Source organism: Galeopterus variegatus, unplaced genomic scaffold, assembly GCF_000696425.1.
Source record: "Galeopterus variegatus unplaced genomic scaffold, G_variegatus-3.0.2 Scaffold7340, whole genome shotgun sequence".
Taxonomy (NCBI): domain Eukaryota; kingdom Metazoa; phylum Chordata; class Mammalia; order Dermoptera; family Cynocephalidae; genus Galeopterus; species Galeopterus variegatus.
Window position 1 is genome coordinate 85,575 of NW_007733451.1, and position 11,904 is coordinate 97,478.

The following is an 11,904-nucleotide window of genomic DNA, read 5'->3' on the forward strand; positions in this document are numbered from 1 at the left end:
TTTTTTTTTTTTTTGGTGTTGTTGTTGTTGTTGAGTTATTTGAGTTCTTCATATATTCTAGATATTAAACCCTTGGAGAATGCATAGTTTGCATATATTTTCTCCATTCTGCAGATTGTTTCTTCAATCTGTTGATTGTTTCCTTTTCTGTGCAGAAGCCTTTTAGTTTGATATAATACCATTTGTCTGTTTTGGCTTTTGTTGCCTGTGTTTTTGAGTTCCTCTTTATAAAATCTTTGCCCTGCCTAATGTCCTGAAGAATTTTCACTATGTTTTCTTCTAGAACATTCATGGTTTTATGTCTTACATTTAAGTTTTTAATCTATTTTGAGTTAATTTTTTTTATATATGTGAAAGATAAGGGTCCAATTTCTTTTTTTATTTGTAGTTGTATTTCTTCTTTTGTTGTAAACTTGTCATAGACTTTCCTATCAACCTTTTATGACATTTTATTGGTAAATATTGAAATGTCCAATATTTCAACATTTAAAATATGAATCAATTTTATAGTATTTGTATAAATATTGTTGAAAGTTTCTTTTAAATTTTATTATTTTTCTGCCATAGGAAAAAAAATTTATGCTTACATCTACTTTTCTTCTCCTTTGTGTTTTTTGTCTTTTGCTGCTAAGTTTTAGAAAGTCTTGTCAGTGAGAGATTTAAATACTTGCATTGTTTTCTCTATTTTATTTTTTGTTACTGATTTACATTTAGTTAATTCATTTGGAATTTAATTCTGAGTAAAGTAAGAGATGAATCATCAACTAAATAGTCATTTTTTTTCTAATTCTGTTCTGATGCCTTTTTACATTTACTTTATATGTGTGACATAAACATATAAGAAAATTTCTCAGTATTTCCAGAGGTTCCCTGCAAGAAGAATATCCCTTGAACTTCATGTACAACATTCCTTTCCCTCGCAGCTCTCTTCCTCTGCTTCAGCTTCAGCCTGCGGACAAAGAAACGGTTTTTCAGAACTAATTCTTGAGAGATTGCACATTCTAAGTATAAGGATGCAGTTTCAAATCACATTTAATAAGCTAAAAAGACAGAGATTGCTCTGTGAGGACACCAGGGACATCAAAGGCTCTCACTGACAGAGCAAAATTCCCAGTGGGACCCAGGTCTCAATATGTCATTTCAGGTAATTCTGCAGGGGCCTGCCACACCTGCTCACCACCTGCCTAGAGATCTGCAAAAGCCCTCTGGACTGTGTAGAGAAATATTAGGATACATGAAGTGGAGATGGCACCACCAAGCAGGAGAAACCACAGGTAAGACCCTTCTGTGAATCTTCAGGGAAAAGAAGGAGGCATGATGCCTGTTACTAGAGGATAAGAAAAATTAATGCAGGTAACACACTTAGAACAATGCCTGAACATGGACAGCACTCAATAGATGTGACTGTCCTCACCTGTGCTGCAGTAACAACAGGCTTGTGACTTCTTCTCCTTTCACTCTCACTTCTTTCCTATGTACCCTGCCTTTTGCTTCCAGTTACTTTTTGATATTGTAGAAATAGAATCTGTGGTATCAGGAGATACCAATTAGTGAGAATAAAAGACAGACTAAAAATAAGAACTGAGAGAAATAATGATCTCAGTGAATAAAAATGAGTAGTAAATTAGGAGCAATGAATTTAGAACAANGAAATAATGATCTCAGTGAATAAAAATGAGTAGTAAATTAGGAGCAATGAATTTAGAACAAGTGGAACAGATGAGAATGCTGTTATAAAAGTCAAAGGAGAAATTCAGAAGGAGAAACTGTATGTCAAAAACTCAAAAGAGATGAAGACTAAGTATTAGCCATTACATTTGCAATGTGGAGTTCATTTCAAGCCTTTGTGAGAATAATATCGGTAGTGAGATTTGGATGAAAAGTCAATTTCAGGATTCTAAGAACTGAATGAGAGTGGGAAAATAGAGAGAAAAAAATTAAAATAGTTGCCTATGAATTAAACCAAATTCAGTCGTGAAGGGGAGCTTAGTTGTGTGGGAGTAACCTGCAGTGTCAGGCTAAGAAAGGGTAGTCATGGTACTCACAATCTTTGCCTCAGTTAACCTCAACAACTCTGAACCTTTATCTGCATAGCATTTGTATCAACTGGAGCAAAGACAGAGATTATTTCAAATGTTTCTGGCTCTCCCTAAGTAAAGATCCTGAATATGAAGCCACATTCATCAGTCATATCCAAGGTAACTAACACCACTCAAGATCCTTTCTACTTTATCCTCACTGGCATCCCTGGATTTGAGGCCTCGCACATCTGGGTCTCCATTCCCTTCTGCTGTCTCTACACCATCTCCATTGTGGGCAACGCCACCATCCTCACTGTCATCCGCACAGAGCCCTCCTTCCACCAGCCCATGTACCTGTTTCTCTCCATGCTGGCCCTGACTGACCTGGGGCTTACCCTCACCACCCTGCCCACAGTCATGCAGCTTCTCTGGTTCAACATTCGGGAGATCAGCTTTGAGGCCTGTTTCGCCCAGTTCTTCTTCCTCCATGGATTCTCCTTTATGGAGTCTTCTGTGTTATTGGCCATGTCCTTCGACCGCTATGTGGCCATCTGCCGCCCTCTCCATTATGCCTCCATCCTCACCAATGAAGTTATTGGTAGAATTGGGTTTGCCATCATTTGCCGCTGTGTTCTGGCTGTTCTTCCCTCGCTTTTCCTACTCAAGCGCCTGCCCTTCTGCTGCTCCCACCTTCTCTCTCACTCCTACTGCCTCCACCAGGATATGATTCGCCTGGTCTGTGCAGACATCCGGGTCAACAGCTGGTATGGATTTGCTCTGGTCTTGCTCATTACTGTAATGGACCCTCTTCTCATTTTGCTCTCCTATACGCTCATCCTGAAAAATATCCTGGGCACAGCCACCTGGACTGAGCGGCTCCATGCCCTCAATAACTGTCTGTGTCACATTCTTGCTGTTCTGGTTCTGTATGTCCCCATGGTTGGTGTATCTATGACTCACCGCTTTGCTAAGAATGCCTCTCCACTGGTCCATGTTATCATGTCCAATGTCTACCTGCTGGCACCTCCCGTGATGAACCCCATTATTTACAGTGCAAAGACCAAGCAGATTCGCCAGGGAATCCTTCATCTCCTTTCCCTCCAAAATATGCATTCAAGATGAGAGAATGAATTTGTTAAATTACTCACAAGTAAAAATCATAGGCTTAAGGGGAGAGTATAGTCAGAATTGGGAAATAAGGAATGTAAAATGAAGACAAATAATATTGTTAAGGCAGTATGACATGTTTTTGGCTGTTAGCAGAATATACCTGGCTGAGCTCAGCTACCAACAATGAGTCAAAACAAAAGAGATGTGAATTTCAGTTGACAGATTAACAGTAATATATTGCGTATTTTCGGATGACTAGTAGAGAGGAATTCAAGTGTTCTCATCACAAAGAAATGATAAATGCTTACAGTGATGGATATGCTAATTAATCTAATTTGATCATCACAAAGTGTATACATATATCAAAATATTACTCTGTACTCTATAAATACATACAAATATAATGTGTCAATTAAAAAATAAAATCAAGGAAACTTCTGGCACGTTTTAACAGCTACTCCAATGACAGCTCATTGACTCACTCATTGACTAAGTAAAAGTGGGTCTAAACTTTGTTCTTTGTTCTGGATATTCTTCTCTTTTGTGGGCTTGGTTAGTGGGGTTTAAAGGAAATCCTTAGTTGTTTCTTCTACCACCCATTCTCATAAGCAGCTCCATTTAGGCATTCAAGTCAACTCTAGCTCCTAAGTCCTGGATCACTGTGCTGTGTAGGTATGCTCTCTGACTTGCCCTTGCAAAAGAATGGTAAGACTATGAGGGAGGATGGATGCAGATCATGTTTCTCAGGCAGTCAGATTTATCAAATGAACATCCAGCATAATTTCAGCAGACCAAGTGAACACATACAAGGAGCCTAAAATTAGGATGGAGTGGTAGGGTCCCCATAGCTACAACAAGGCTCCTACCTTACTAGAGGTCCATGCTATTAAGAATTCAAACTTCGAATAAGGTAATACTTGTGGGAAGAACTCATTTTTCTGGTAAGAACAGACTCTTTTCTGTCTTAATGTCCTTAATGCAACTCCACTTCTTAAGGGCAGATTTCCTTTGGAATTATGGATTTTGTATTAGCAAAAGTTCTAGCAGAAGAGCTATGGCCTTAACAATAAAAAAAACATAAGTTGTGGAAATTAGATAGGCTGTCTCAGAAATATCAGGTTGAAGGGGCAGCCATAATTTTGGTCACAGCTCCTTATTTTTTTATTATTTTTTTTTGTGTCTTTTTCTGTGTCCGGCAACGGATCGCAACCCTCAGTGTTGCCCCCGTACCAGACCGGGTACTGGCAATGGGATCATAACCCTCGGTGTTGCTCCCACTCCTCACTCAGCCAGTGAGCGGGAACCGGTCCGTATGTGGGATCCGAACCCTCTTATTAAGCTATACAAAAAACGTGGATGAATGCCAAATTCATTTTATTAAGGGAAAAAAATACTGTCTTAAAAGATTAACAAAATGCATGACTCCATTTAAATAAAAGTCTGGAAAAGACAAAACTATGCAGAGAGTACACTGATCAGTGGTAGCCAAAGTTTTAGGGGGAGTAGATGTTGAATATGTGAAGCACAGAAGATTTTTTTAGGGTGATGGAATTATTCTGTAATACCGCTATGTGCACACATGACAATATGTGTTTACTAAAATCCATAGAACATTACAGCAGCACAGAGTGAAATTAATGCATGTTAATTTTTAAAAATTATTTAGGACCTTACAGGATCCCAGGATGGAATGCAGAATGTGACAAAAAAATCTAACTCTATTACAACTCTATGAAACCACCTTTCTGAAATAGGTGGCAAAAAATTTTGCTCACCTAAGTAACTTTGGAAATGGGTGGAATCTGGAAAACCAAAGGCAAAAGAAGGTAAAATAAGCACTGTACTCTAGTTGATGAAGCAGTTTCTCAGCGGGGTGTGGATTTACAATTCTGCAACCCTGTACATGTGTACAGAAATTGAATGATCAAGTAAAGCGATGGCAGATGGTGAGAGCCAGGTTTCTCATGGTCACAGGGGGAGGTTACAGACACACAGTGGAAAAGGATTGAATGAATCATAAATTAGACTTGGAAACATCAGTATGAAGTCATTATAGCTTAATATAGATGCAGATAGTTAAATACAGAAATATCTATGGATATTTGTATATGCACAGGTTAATGTGTAGACATATCTTTCCTTGGTTTGTAAGCTAAGAGTGCCTAGAAGCAGTGATAACCCAGTAGCAGCAAGCACATTCATTCACATAAACTTAAATATGTTTAAATTAATATATATTTGGAAACAATTTTAACTTTCTTAACAAATAAAGCCAGTATAGGAAATATTGAAGGTCAATATTATTAGATTTTCAATAAAAAATAAAAGATCCTAAGACTTAAACAAATTAAAATGCTATTTTAGTGTTATATTTCATACTGGAATATTATGGGGGGGGGACTTCAAACAGTTTTTTTTAAAATGCCAAACTAGTCTAATTTGTCTAAGGATTTGCCCTTACCAAGAATACTAAGTGAACTAGAAGACTCATAGAGTCTTTCTGCATTTATTTAAAAAAATGTTAAAATATTTTACATGAAGTTTATATCTCATTATTAGTATCCTCACTAGTTCATCTCTATGATTATAGATTTATAACCTGGTATCTGTTTTTAATTAACTTCTTATTGAAACAGATTGATTGTACATATTTTTGTGGTACAGAGTTATATTTCATTACATGTATATAATGTGTAATGATCTAATCAAGGTAATTAACAATTTCATCATCGCAAAGGTAGAACATTTCTTTGTAACATGAACATTCTCTTCTCTTTTAGTTGTTTGATAACATGTCATAAATCATTGTTAATCGTAGATTTCTGGGTCCACTGTACATTAACAGAATTTATTTGATCATTAGACATTGTATCCATGTATCAAAACATCACATTGTACCCTATAAATATATACAATTATTCTGAGAAGACATTCCTGTAAGTACCTGAGGACAAATAGTTTTAAGAGAATGCATTTATAAATATTCAATGTCCAAGTACACTCTTTACTTAAATTGCTTTGTCTAAGAATGTACCTGGTTTTACTGTATCCTCTGTTAAACCATTTTTTCCTTCATTTTCCCAATATCACTTTTCTCAGTGAAAGAAAGAAAGAGGAAATCTCTTTACTTAAATTGCTTTGTCTAAGAATGTACCTGGTTTTACTGTGTCCTCTGTGAAACCATTTTTTCCTTCATTTTCCCAATATCACTTTTCTCAGTGAAAGAAAGAAAGAGGAAAGGAAAGGAAAATAAAAGAGACAAGAAAAGAAGAGAAATGAAAAGAAGAACCAGAACTCTCAAAGCTATCTCAAGTCTTTCAAAAATGCAATATTCTGACATGCAAACACTTCTGAGATAAGAAACAAAAGGCCTACTGACAATATTGGCATGGATTTGAATAAAGTAAATGACACTGCTGGCTGGATAACACACTCCAGCAGAAAACAAATGGTACCAACTTTATTGCTTTAAATAAAAGTAAAGAGAGACCTAATGGAACTATCACTTATTAGGTCATTAAGACATTTTTGATAATAGATCATTATGTGTTTTTTGTTATCTAATTTCAAAGGTGTTTTATAAACAATGGCACCACTGGGCTCTTATAAAACAGTTCTAATAACATCTTATTTATGTTGTCAGACTTTTCAGTATTAACATTTACAGTAAAGAAAGAAAATGAATAGGAACTGAATTCATGCTGAACTATGTCTCGTTCTATTAATAAATGATATTTATTTTTAGATTCAAGAAAAAGCCCATGCACCTCACTAACAGATTAATTTCTAATCAATTTTTAATTTTAATATATAAAAATCATATTATTCTAATATTTGAACAATTATGTACTAAGAAGTATTGAAAAAATAACTTAGAAATTTTTTTAAACAGTGCTTTATGACATCAATTTTTAAACATCAAACTTAAATGTACATACATATTTTTGTTGCAAAGAATTAGAGTGATCACTGAAATAGTTCCCAACAAAAATATATTACATGCACAATAGTCTTTGGTGGAGGTAAATTATAATAAAATTTTTAATTAGAGGAAAAAGGTACTGTTGTAAATTATCTGTTAAAGAACATGTTCATGTATTTTTAGATTTATGAAGTCAGGTATCAAAACAGTATACATTTAGATTCCATTGGATATTTAAAGATGTGATATAAAAATTTATTTTAAAGTGACTATATTTACAAAACTGTCTATTCCAAAATACATGCTCTACAATAAATTTATAACACTAATTTTAGATATCAACATGAAAGTGCTTGAAAAAGTATATAGTTTTTTTGTTCTTTATTTTATAGAGTACATAAGTAAACATTTGACGACCACTGTCCTAAACAAACTAAGTACATCAAAAGAGTCACTGTGTAAAGGTGACACTGGGTGAGCTCACCAGCATATGGCGAAGAAAATATTCTGATTGTAATTGGAGGCCCTGAAGTGAATGTGGCTCAAAGCCTGACACTAGTTACTGATCAACCAGCACAGGCCTGTCAATCCACTCGACACAAAGACAGTGTTGTTTAGGAGATGAGAGGATGCTCTTTCCCATTAGAAAAAGGTTTTCAGGAAACCATAGGCAACCGCAGGCAGAATCTGGCAGGACCGACTAAATCCATACTTAGGAGGCTGAAGGAGGGGTGTGAACAAGGAACAGACAAGAATGTATCCCCCACGTGGCATGGTGAGGCCACTGATGGCTGAAGGGAAGGGAGGAAAGGAGAAAAAGGGATATCCAGGAACTGTGTTTATCTAAATTGTTGTTCATTTAAAAATAGAACCTGGGATTCCACTAAAGCAAAATTCATTGCTTTTGCTGGGAGTCTTAGGATCTGTAGCCTTGGCATTGTGAGGTTGTGCATATGTCACTTTTGCCTCAGTTGAGGTCATGTAGTCTGATCTTAATCCACAGAGTCTCATGGTATATAAATTCTGGGTATGAAGACCATTGGATGGTTAGTTGTGGGGAGAGTTTGTTTTTTTTATGTAACAAAAAGTTGCTTCGTAGGTAGATCATACAATTGATTGTTTAAACGAGGACATTTTTGAGGCTGAAAGAGGGTGCTATTAATAATGATGCTGAAGAAAACAGTTGTAACCTTGAAAATTTGCCACACACTAGAAAGGACTGTTCACTTTAGTCAAAGGCATGTTCCTAGGATGATCTGTCCTTACTGAGGGATATTCTTAATTCCTACCTAACCCATAAAAGTGGAAATTTGTTTTATTTGAATTCAAATATAATTAAGTCTAAAGCCTTTACTGTTAACTTACTATTTATCAGGCTGTTTTTTAAAAGATTTCAGGTAATGAGGAAAAGGAAAATTACTTATTTCTGCCTTGCACTTATCACATCAGGTTAGAAAAGAAAGGTATGCACATGTGCACATGCAGAGACACATGTATATCAGTAAAGTGTGAAATGGAAAGGGCTTAGAAATAACTCTTGTGGTCACATGCAAGCCTGTGACAACACTTTGAATTTCTCATTCCTATTCTTCCTCAAAATGCCTAGTGTAGAGCTTTGCTCATAGCAGAAACACAATCAGAGATTATAGACAGAATGATAGTCCCTGCCCCTTTGGAGTGATTCAGAGCAATTCCCTCTTGCAGGAGAACAAGTTGACTATTCCCTGTTGAATTGGCTGGGTCTTAATGCTGTAGATGATGGGGTTGAGCACAGGAGGCACAAAGAGGTAGATGCTAGACATGAATGTGTGGACCATGGGTGACACATGCTTGGCAGCACGATGCATCACAGATACACCAATCATAGGCACATAGTACACAAGCACTGCACAGATATGTGACACACATGTGTTGAGGGCCTTCCACTGCCCCTCCCCAGAAGCAATGCCCAACACTGTGTAAAGGATCAGCACATAAGAGACCATGATGAGTAGTGAGTCCAGCCCAAAAGTGGCTAGAACAATAGCCAGGCCCAGAATGCTGTTGAACTTAGTATCAGCACAAGGCAGCTGGATCAGGTCTGAATGGAGGCAGTAGGAGTGGGAGAGGATGTTAATGTGACAATAGGGCAGTTGCCTCAAGAGGACTGGAAGTGGTGCCATGAGTGCCATGCTCTTTAGTGTAATGCCCAGTCCCATGGAGATGATCCGGGGCAGGGTGAGGATGGCTGTATAGCGCAGCGGGTTGTAGATGGCTATGAAGCGGTCAAAACTCATGGCTAACAGGACCCCTGACTCCATGCAGGAGAAGGTGTGAATGAAGAACATCTGGGCTAGGCAGCCATCCAAGTCAACGCTGCGGGCATCAAACCAAAGAATGCCCATAACAGTAGGCAGTGTAGACACAGAGACACCCACCTCAGTGACGGCCAACATGGAGATGAACAGGTACATGGGCTCATGTAGGGCAGAGCTCGCCTGAATCGCTGCCATGATTAGGCTATTACCCACGATGGCCATGACATACATAGTGAAGAAGGGAATGGAAAGCCAGCCATGTTGGGCCTCCAGTCCTGGGATGCCAGTTAGGAAGACGGACAGGAGGCTGAGACTTTCATTGCTCACAGCTTCCATGCCACCAATGGCAGAGATCGGTCTTCACCTGCGATTTGAAATAACTGAAGTTAGCTCCCACCTGTTGGGTCTTCTGCCGTAGCAGCCCACCTCAAAGGATGAAGAAAGGAGTTGGGGAGCAGCAGGGGAGTCGGAATCATTTACATCGTCCTGAGTAAAAATGTAATAGACACTCTATTCACTCCTCCTGTTCTCCTGAGTTCCAGAATCCTAAAATGTGACATGTAAAGGAGATACATTTGAGACTGCTCAATCTTGTGAGAGACAGCATAACTTAAACATTAGGAGCAGAAACTTTGGAATAAATCAGACTTGTGTCAAAATCCATATTCAGCCAGTTACTAGATGTGTGATGTGGGAAACTTATTTACACTTTCATCCAAAATTTGTTTTATGTCGTTCTGTTTATTTACTTGTTTCTTTTTTAACTTGTAAAATAAAGATAATAATACTATTCTCTTGTGTGGATATAAGGAAAAATCAGAAAATTATTATCGTATGTTCAAAGTTTTACAGTTCTGCAAATGAATTCTGGAAGACTTTAGTTTGAATCCCATTGACAGTTTACTCTCAGTTAATATAAGGAAAAATCAGAAAATTATTATCGTATGTTCAATGTTTTAGAGTTCTGCAAATGAATTCTGGAAGACTTTAGTTTGAATCCCATTGACAGTTTACTCTCAGTTTAATCTTGTGCAAGGTAATTTAACCTCTCTAAGCCTCAGTGTCTCCATCTGTAAATTGAGGATAAAAATATACCTGCCTCATAGAGTTTTTGTAAGAGCAAACAAGATATTTCATGGCATATAAAATACTGAATAAATATAAACTATTTAATTGTTAGAGGGACACTAAAACCCAGATAGGAAGAGTGAGTGACACACCCAAAGTTTAAGAGTCAATTTCTCCAGAGCCTAGATTATAGTTTAGATCCACAGACTGTTCTCGTAATGTTTCCAATTTCACTGTGGAGACGAGAATAAACTCCAGTCTGATCTAGGTTGGAGTCATCAGAAAGAATTAAGTTTTAGTTCTGTCAATGTGGATTTGAGAAGACAAGGACACCTGGAAAAGTAGTAATCCCCATGGGTCTCCACTCCATTCCAAGGAGGGAAAAACTTTTTGAATGAAAATGAGATTGTGGCTTTAGATGGGTGATGAAGGATGTGGACAATCCAGGTGAGAATTATACCAAAACACAAGTGACCTCTGAGTTTAAAAACTGACTTTAGAAAGGTTATCAAAGATGTAGGGACTTCAAAAGGAACAGATCTAACCTAAAGTCCATGGAGAGATCAGAGATGTAGAGATAAAGGATGTCATCAGTGGCCAAGAGATCAGACAAATAGCTAAACCCCAATCAGAAGGTGAAAATACTATGGAATGTAATGAACATGGAATGTAACATAACATAATGCAATGTAACAGAATAAATGTAATGTAACATGTTAAATTTGCAAACTAAATTTTAAAAGACAGGAAAGTAGGAAGATGCAGTCACAATTGGTATAAAAGCCGAATTACCTCCAATTATCAGAGATCAAATGTATGAATCACTAATTCTGTATCAACTCTTCACCCTGTGGTTATCCACTGTTGATGTGAAATTGTCTATGCATCTAAAGAGTTTAATAAGAATACTCTGCCGGAATGGATGAACAATTGGGGGAATGTATACCCAGGGGAATACAAAGAGCTATGACCATGGAAACAAGGACACTGTGATCATGAAGATGGTCCCAGAGCATGTATTCTCTTACTTTCTTCACTTTTCCTGCACTGGCCCTGCTGAAACCCCATACATTTTGTCTCTGTGCTTTCTTCAAAATTAACATCCCTTACAGGTGAAGTATGATTCCTTATACCTCATCCATAAATCTCTCTTGGGTCTGTTTTATAGATCAGTGGTTCTCAACCTTGGCTAGACATTTGAATCACCTGGAACTTAAAAATCCCAGTGCCCAGGTAACATCCCATACCAATTAAATTAGAATCGCTGTATGTAGTATCCAATTATCAATATGTTTTAAAGCTCCTGAGGTGAATACAATGTTAACAGTTACCTCAGACTCATTTTATAACATTCCATTCACTTTACATTCACAGTCTTTTAGACTAAAATGAGACTTGCAAGCACTCTCTTAGTCTTTCCCCACCCCGCCCCTCCCCTTTTTTAGACAACATTTCCACCACATTCCTGACCTGCAACATAAACATT

General features: G+C 37.3%; 2 protein-coding genes across 2 annotated transcripts; one reads left to right on the forward strand and one right to left on the reverse strand.

Annotated features, from left to right (window-relative positions):
- Positions 1 to 2,168: 2,168 nt before the first annotated feature.
- On the forward strand, positions 2,169 to 3,143 carry LOC103607330 (olfactory receptor 51Q1). Its single transcript, XM_008591846.1, has one exon. The coding sequence runs from the start codon at positions 2,169 to 2,171 to the stop codon at positions 3,141 to 3,143; it is 975 nt and encodes a 324-aa protein (XP_008590068.1).
- Positions 3,144 to 8,735: 5,592 nt separating this feature from the next.
- LOC103607331 (olfactory receptor 51L1-like) lies at positions 8,736 to 9,686 on the reverse strand. Its single transcript, XM_008591847.1, has one exon. The coding sequence runs from the start codon at positions 9,684 to 9,686 to the stop codon at positions 8,736 to 8,738; it is 951 nt and encodes a 316-aa protein (XP_008590069.1).
- Positions 9,687 to 11,904: the final 2,218 nt, after the last annotated feature.

Coding starts and splice junctions, on each gene's coding strand:
- LOC103607330 (XM_008591846.1), top strand. CDS start 2,169: ATGAAGCCACATTCATCAGTCATATCCAAGGTAACTAACACCACTCAA.
- LOC103607331 (XM_008591847.1), bottom strand. CDS start 9,686: ATGGAAGCTGTGAGCAATGAAAGTCTCAGCCTCCTGTCCGTCTTCCTA.